At 36.5% G+C, this 8,803-nt stretch overlaps 1 protein-coding gene and 1 long non-coding RNA gene across 2 annotated transcripts; both read right to left on the bottom strand.

The window, feature by feature from the left end:
• Positions 1-3,286: 3,286 nt before the first annotated feature.
• LOC133851261 (uncharacterized) lies at positions 3,287-3,760 on the bottom strand. Its single transcript, XR_009895784.1, has 3 exons — positions 3,732-3,760; positions 3,564-3,665; positions 3,287-3,477 (listed from the first exon to the last, which is right to left on the bottom strand). It is a non-coding gene; the product is annotated as an uncharacterized LOC133851261 (long non-coding RNA).
• Positions 3,761-5,542: 1,782 nt separating this feature from the next.
• Positions 5,543-8,585, bottom strand: LOC133852611 (uncharacterized). The gene is made up of 2 exons (XM_062289381.1): positions 5,998-8,585; positions 5,543-5,912 (listed from the first exon to the last, which is right to left on the bottom strand). The coding sequence occupies exons 1-2, from the start codon at positions 8,583-8,585 to the stop codon at positions 5,543-5,545; spliced, it is 2,958 nt and encodes a 985-aa protein (XP_062145365.1).
• Between the last annotated feature and the right edge of the window lie 218 nt (positions 8,586-8,803).

Here is an 8,803-nt window from a genome sequence, read left to right as displayed (position 1 = left end):
GACATAAAAGTCGCCGCTATTGAGAGGCCAATAGCGGTGACAGCTAGGCTACCACAAAATGTAAAGTATTAGCGGCGACATAATGGTCACCGCTATTGGTTATGTATTAGCGGCGACATAAGTCGCCACTAATACTATAAAAATTAAAAAAAAAAATAAGTATTAGCGGCGACCTAAGTCGCCGCTAATACTATGAAAAAAAATTAAAAAAATAGCATTAGCGGCGACCTAAGTCGCCGCTAATACTATTAAACAAATTTATATATATATATATATATATATATATATATATATATATATATATATTGAAAAATATATTTTTGTGTATCATTATATGTAGTTACCTATCAAACTTACCATTAAAGTCCTATATTATTCGATATTTCCACACCATATCATTAAAAATCAATTGTATAATGATTATACAAAAAGTAATCATTGGTATTAAAGTTAGACTACATACATGCAATATAACAAAACTGACTATATGCAATCCAACCAAAATTTAGAATCAACCAGCCTATATATCCAACCATCTACCAACAATACAATAAAAAACCGTGAACAATACAAGAAAGAAATAAAAAAAAAAAAAAAAGCAATCAAAACAACATTAATTGGAAAATGCCATTGGAGTTTCTAAGTTGTCTTTTGACATTATCAAACACCCATCTATGCATACATTTTTTCCAAATAGAATTGCTTTCAATTTGGGAGATGACACAGCCACCTGATATGGTACTGCTTTCAATGCGACATCCAAAGACATCTTAGGCTTGGCAGTTCTAACCCCGGCTTCCACCTGCAGTCAATAGCACCACAATGGCATTCATCAAGTTATGCATCATATTACAAGTACAGGGATCCAACTAAAGAGTTATGCAATGGCTCATATTGATAATCTACATTTTCGAATTCTCTCAACAACACTACTTCATACCTCTCAAACCTCCCCTCAGTTCCTTGAATAGTTGAATAACTTTTATAATGCAACAGTAGCTACTAACCAAAACGAAAAAACCATTAACAGAATATAGCATCTTATCAACAAACATGTGTGCTTCCACCATTTTATTTTCTCTCTACGAACAGATCGGGCCGACCATGTTTTTTCCTTCAACGGCTAAAATTTGTCCTTGGTATAAGAAACTATTACCAGTAAGAATACCCTTACAAAATTTCAATCATTTAACATATTGGAGTGAACTAGTATACACTCAGTACTAGTTTTATAACTTATAGGATTCAAGTGTGGTGTGGGTCCCTATAATTTAGAAATAGAATCCATTACCCTTCTGGTACCAAATAACTTCTTCAGTGTAAGAGACCATGGCATCATCAATGGTATCACGACAGTGCATGAGATAATTAAAAGAAAAAAAAAAGAAAAAGAAAAAAAGAAGAAGGGAAAGTTGCTAACCAGGCAGATGAGCAATATACAAATAGAAACAAGCTTGATCTTGCAGTGCCAAGAAGACCCTTTCCTAATATAGTATAAGGCCTACATACAATCAAACAGATAAACCATCCATCAGTGATACATCTAGCAGAACATTAGTTCACTAACAAAAATCCAACATTTATTTCTAAAACTGAAATCATAAAGAAATGGCATAACTGAATCATGAGGTTTGCTAATTAGCATATACGTATAAAGGAATGAGAAGGGATTTTTTTTTCTTTATCCTTTCTTTCCTTTTCCAATAACCTGGTTAGAGGGGAATTACATGAAGTCAAGCAAAGCTGAATTTCGAACTCACACCTTCAAATTTTGAAAAGATATAATTAAGATTAACCTACTACTAAAATAGGGAACATGAAACATTACATTTAACAGACAAATTCGTCATTTTTTTTATATGCTAAATCATGTAGCATTAACCGGCATAATCAATAGTAATAGTACCAATCTTAACTAACGAATAAGAGAACATTATATACCTTGTTACATCCAGGGACCAAATCTTGGAGCATTTTCATTCTCTCACTGATCTTCTCCCCTTGCCTGCCAATGTGGGCATGGTTATATACACTATTAACATTTGATACAGCCAAGACGACTTCAAGATAATGAAAATTGTCCAATAGATGATCAAAACCCCTTCCAATATTGCATATAAGCTATGAGTTTTCTCAAAAGTAAGCAAGAGCGTTAAGCACCATCACTTGGGCCCTTGAGCATTGCAATTTCTTGCTTATCTTTCTCTCTTGTCATCCCTGCATACACTTAAAAAAATAATTGTGTAATATAATTTTACTCTCTTGCTTTGTTTATTCAAAGTTCTTTGACCTTGATAAACATGTCAAGAGAGGTTTACTATTCAAAGTTTTAAAACGGAAAATTGCACAAAATCTCTTACCTTGTAATACAAACAATATTTGTTCGAATTGACAGGCTTCAACCATTATATAAGAAAGGGAAATAAATTGATGAAGTTAGTAATGTTCAACTATACAAATAGTATCAAATACTGAATCCTACATTCAACTAGCATATGCAATATGATTTAGAATCCCAAAAAAAGCATATATGCACGTTAAAAAAATTAAAGATATTCCAAAAATCTTTGACAGCATTATTGCACAATTCAATTGTCAAATTTTGCCCCACAAAGGTGTGCTTGAGTAACTTACCATCACTTGAATCTTTTAGCGCCACAATTTCTTGCATACCTCTCTCTTTACATCCTACATACACTTAAAAATGAAATAGTGTTATATAATTTTGCTCCCTTGCATTGTTTACACAAAGTTATTTAACCTCGATAAACATGTCAAGGGAGGTTTACTAACTCAAAGTTCTTAAAGAGAAAATTGTCTGAAGTTCTTACCCTCTAATACAAACCAAAGCTTAAACAAAGTCTTAAACATAGTCTTAAACAAAGTCTTAAACAAAGTCATTATAACAAAGTCTTAAACAAAATACAAACTAAGTGCTCTCAAATGCCGCTTTCATCATCAATGGCCTCCACTAGAGCTCCCTCCATGCCTAGGAAGAATATAATTCATATCAAAATCAATGATCTTTCTAATAATTATTTGATATTAGTGTGTGAAAAAATAAATGGAATAGGCAAGATTCTCTAACCCTCGAATATGTTGTAGTATACTATCCAACTGTGCCTGCATAGTATCATATGATGACTGCAGAGTAGTATATGATGCCTGCACAGTAGCATTTGATGCCTGCAGTGTAGTATATGATTCCTGCAGAGTAGCATTTGATGCCTGCAGAGTAGAAATGTGGGATAACGATTCTTCCAATCTTATCTCAGTCTCTTGCTGTTTAATCATGCACTCATTGTGGCCGGCAAACTGGGTGGGGTGGCGCGCACGCGAGGAACTTGACGGTGTAGGTATGACACCGCCTCCCATTCCTCGAACGTGTCCTGAGCGATGCCCCCTTAGCACTTGAGAAAATATTTCTTCTTCGGTGGAATTCAAGTTGTCATCATTTGCCATTGACTCCATTTCATTCTGAACAAGCCACATAAACCTTAACTAAATAACTCTTGCATGTTAATTACACATATTTATCATGAATAAACATTTCGTTCACTTACATATAGCTTCTCAACCTCTGGGTTCACAAAAGTCCCGTTCTTTCTTATGTGGGTGTCCTTATAAATTGCGATAGGTTTGGGCCTTTGAGAAGTAGCCTTTGTCTACACATAGTTAACAATTACATTTAATAATGTTACTATAAAATTATAATACTACAAAATCCTTACCGTCTTGTAAATAACATTGACGAACGAACAGTTGCCAGCGGTATGATTTGTTACCATTTCACTTCTATTTTTCTTATTTCGAGTAGACGCCTCCTTTAAAATTTAAACCAAAAATAAAATATTCATTAGATTTCTTAAAATTGTATGCAAATCTTATCAATATTAATTGACTATTCAGGAAAATAAGATATATTTACCACCCAATACTTCGATTCGAATGAGTCACATATAGCAGGCCATTTTTCCCGAGAAACACCTTTAGGAACATTGTCCCTTGCCTCAACTTTAGCATTGGCCACCGCTGTAGAATCTGTCATATCAAGGCCTTCAAAATTTCATTGGTAGGCTTGGTATAGCTCAGAGCGATACCTGCTATAACATTTTCCCAGTTGAAACCCTAAGCCACTCTGGTGTGATTTTTGTGACAAATCCAATTTGAAGTTACCCTGAGCCATAGTAATTACAAAAAAAAATGGTAAGATCTATGTTACATTATTTGTAGCAAATGACATAATGCACATAAATAATGAGAGTCGTACCATCAGCAAAGCTTCTAACATCTCCTTCATTGAATTTGGGACATAGCCCCAGCGAACATGATGAAGGTCACAGTGGTTTTTCACAACCTCAGAAATCTTCCTCGACCAACATGAGGAATTTTCGCCGACAGGTGCCCGACACTCATCCTCAAATAGTAAATCGATCGGACCATTCTTTACTAACTCATTCAACCTCTTGTTCTTGTTCTTACCCCTAGTCTTTCTAACAGATGTTCTAGCTATTAGTGGAAACATGAAAACATAGTTAGTTGTGTCTAGAAAAGTAGTTTGAAAAGTGTCTACAACAAACCAACAAAAAAGATCATATGTTCACTTACAAGTCTGAGTGGGTATGGATCCATGTGAATCAATGTTTGTTGATGGGGGTATAGCATTAGGCGGCTCATCAGAATAATGGCCCTCCGATGACTCTAGTGGCACTGATGATAACATGTGTATATTGTCAGCCACATCAACAGGAGAAAAGTTGTCACAGTCCTCAACATGACACAGGCCTCGGCCTGCTCCTACTGTCTTTTTTCGTGTCTTCATTTCTTGAGGCTATGATAAATCTGCTGACAACAATAAAAAAAATAAAGAATAAAAAATTGTGGATCAGGCACATAATTGAGCAATTTAAAAATGAAAAGCAAAAAAACAAATAAATTAGTACCCTATAAGCTTCGTACAATATGATAATACACTTCGTACTTACACCAAAATTGGTCATTATATTCAACACATGTCATCATCAGAGTTTGTATCATTAGTAGCCTGTGATGATTGTTCGTTTTCAGAGTACTCTGCATCTTCGGATTCCGTATCATAGTTGCTACATAACTCTTCTTCATCATCAGAGTTTATCTCATTCTCTTCAACCAAAGGGTTATCGTCAACCAAGAGGTTTGGGCCATCAAGTTGCACATATAATCCATCAATAGCTATTGTCGTATCATCTCTGCAAAATATAGTTGACTCTTCAACAATGGCAATATCACCCTGAACACAGACACTTTCTTGGTATGCCTCATCGTGGATTCCTTGATCATTATCTTCATTATCTTCATCTACTGCTGTTGGAATATAGTATATGTTTCTATTGGTCAACGTCTGGGCCACTTTCCAACTACCACCCAATTTGGGATCATTCAAGTAAAACACTTGTGCAGCTTGGCATGCTAAGATGAACGGGTCAGATTCATACCATTTATGAGAAGTATTCACTATGGTAAAACCTTGTTCCCTTTTTAATCCACTCGAACTCCCAGTGTCTCACCAATCGCAGTCAAATAGATACACGAAATTTCTGCCAATGTAACGTAACTCAATAACGTTCTTCAACTCCCCATAATACTCATTGTTCGACGTGTCGTACCCACCTCGAACAACAACTCCACTATTCTGGGTAGTACGAGTTTGTGCACATTCTTTTGTGTGGAACCTAACCCCATTCACAATGCAACCTCTATACGATCTAACTTGACGATCAGGCCCACATGCAAGGTTATATAATTCTTTTGGGACATTTTCTGCATTACGCCCATTACTATATATATGATCTCGAAACCAACGTGAAAAATTGGCTTCATGCTTCTTTTGAATGTCATGGCAGCCTTCGCTTTGAATAATTTGATAGTGTTCACTACATATAAAAATAAAATTGTTTGTAATAATTGTGTCATTAGTAAACATAACGTAAAAATAAGCACACTCATTGCTACACTTACCGCAAGTACGAAACTGTTTCCTTACAGTTGCTAAGCACATACCACTTGGCCCTTTCAAAAATGTCATCTTCAAGTGTAACATATTTTGGTGCACCTAATGGTCGAACTCGTTGAGAGAACACATCCAAGCCTTTGTGAGCTTCTTCTAGGCAGCCGTCAGCATTTCTTTCTTCACGGTTCCATCTCATCTCAATCCAACACATCCACATGGAACAAAAGGTCAAACACTCATCTACTAAATAACCCTCAGTAATTGAACCCTCCGGACGCGCTCTATTCCGCACATACCTCTTATATTTACCAAGCGTCCTTTCAATTGGATACATCCAACGATATTGTACTGGTCCACCGAGTTCAGCCTCTCGAGGTAAATGAAGTGCTGGATGAACCATAATATCAAAAAATGCGGGTGGAAATATCTGTTCCAACTTGCATAGAATCACAACAATGTCAGTCTTCATTTGCTTCAAGACATCTACTTTCAATGTCCGTGCACATAATTTCTTAAAAAAATCACTCAATTCATTCAATGTTGTACGTATTTCGGGAGTTAAATTTCCACGGATTGCAATAGGAAGTAAGCGTTGTATGAAGACATGACAATCGTGACTTTTCATTCCTGAAAGCTTACCAGGAAGCTTGTTTACACACTGACCAATGTTAGACGCATACGCGTTAGGAAACTTCACACATTTTAGCCAGTCACATAACTTTTTCTTATCATCCTTGGTCAAGGTGTACTTCGCAAGTGGCATCTTAACTCTTGCACCAACTTTTTGCAAGTGCAATTCTCTACGTATACCTATCTCACGTAAATCTTTTCGTGCTTTGGCGGTGTCCTTTGTCTTCCCATCAATATTCATCAAAGTACCTAAGACACTATCACATATGTTCTTCTCAAAGTGCATGACATCTAAATTGTGTCGCAGTTTCAATTTTGACCAATAAGGCAACTTAAAGAAAATACTCTTCTTCGTCCAATTCAACTCTTCATCTTCGCGATTTCTTTTTTTCCCACCTTTTCCCAACTGCACACCTTCAACCTGCATTAGTTGTTGCAACAATTGATCCCTAGACATTTCTTCAGGTTCCAATTTATGCTCCTCATTACCGTCGAACAATTTTTTGTTTTTGCGCCATACATGATCCTGAGGAAGCCACCTACGATGACCCATGTAGCAATACTTATGCCCGTACTTTAACCGCTTGAATGTTGTATCCTTGTTACACCTCGGACACGCAAGTTTTCCCTTCGTAGACCACCCAGACAAGTTTGCATATGCTGGATAGTCGTTTATAGTCCACAGTAATGCCGTATGCAACTGAAATGTCTCTTTCGCCAATGCATCGTAAGTGCTTACACCTTCATTCCATAATTCCTGCAAATCATCAACCAACGGCCGCAAATAGACATCAATTTCATTTCCAGGTGCCGTGGGTCCCGGGATAAGTAAGGACAATATCATATTTGGAGCCTTCATACACCGCCACGGAGGTAAATTGTACGGCATTAATACAACTGGCCATATGCTATATGTTGTACTCATATTACCAAATGGGTTGAAACCATCACTTGCCAAACCAAGTCGCACGTTGCGAGAATCACGAGCAAACCATTCATGTTCTTCATCAAACTTTTTCCACACAATAGCATCAACTGGGTGTCCTAAAATGTTGCCGTCATCTTTTCTTTCATCTTTGTGCCACCTCATTTGTTTGGCTGTATCTTTTGATATAAACAATCTTTGCAACCTTGGTTTTATTGGGAAATACTGCAAAACCTTTTGTGGAATTTTCTTACCAGTACCTTTCACACAACTCCATCTTGAAGTGTCGCATTTTGGGCATTTTTCTTTATTAGCGTGTTCCTTCCAGAAAAGCGCACAATCATTCTTGCATGCATGTATAGAGTCATAACCGAAACCCAAGTCTCGAGTAAACAGCTTTGCTTCTCTGTACGAGCATGGCAATGTCTCTCCATTTGGAAGGACCCCCTTAATCAAGTCAAGCACCATATCGAATGCCTTGTCAGTCATGTTGCAAATCATCTTTATATGAAGCATCTTCAAAATGAAAGCAATTTTTGACGATTTCTTACAGCCTGGATAAAGTTCACACATGCCATTTTTCCACATTCGATCAAAAGAGGTTCTCTGTTTATGATTGTCAGTCCTTGGACCCCAAGTAGTAGAGGATTCACCTATGTTAGCATCCACAAATGTCCCCATACGGATATCGCCTAACAATTCTTCAACCCCATCAATCTCCTCTATCATTGCATTCATATCAGTGTGCAAGTTGGCAGTCGCGTTCACCCTATACAAATCTTCCCCATGAAATAACCATCGAGTATATGTCTGATCAATTCCGTAAAGAAACAAGTGAAGCTCAACCATTTTAATATGCTTATAATATCGATTTGTGTAATCACGACATGGACACCTCACCATATTATATGCATCCACACATCTACGTGCCATTCTCAAGAATTCTTCAACACCTTTTCGATATAGCTCGGAAGATCGAGTAGTTTCTTTCATCCAATTCTTATCCATATTGATGTCTCTATCACTAGTTACATTACTCATTGCCTACATTTAATCACATCAAACTCATTTCAAGCTATTTATAAGAATTAATAAAATTGTAACAATCAAAAAGACTCTTCGGCTAATTTTTAGAACTTGCAATTCACTTTAAACAAGTTTATAAATATTTTAATCTTGAATAAGTATGTTTTGAGCTAGAGCCATTCTAGTCCAAGAATCTAACAAGAAATAGCATATTCCGCCCGATTTAACAAGAT

The sequence above is a fragment of the Alnus glutinosa genome, chromosome 12 (genome assembly GCF_958979055.1).
Source record: "Alnus glutinosa chromosome 12, dhAlnGlut1.1, whole genome shotgun sequence".
Taxonomy (NCBI): domain Eukaryota; kingdom Viridiplantae; phylum Streptophyta; class Magnoliopsida; order Fagales; family Betulaceae; genus Alnus; species Alnus glutinosa.
The sequence above is the reverse complement of the archived record's forward strand: the minus strand, read 5'-3'. Positions and strand labels throughout refer to the sequence as shown.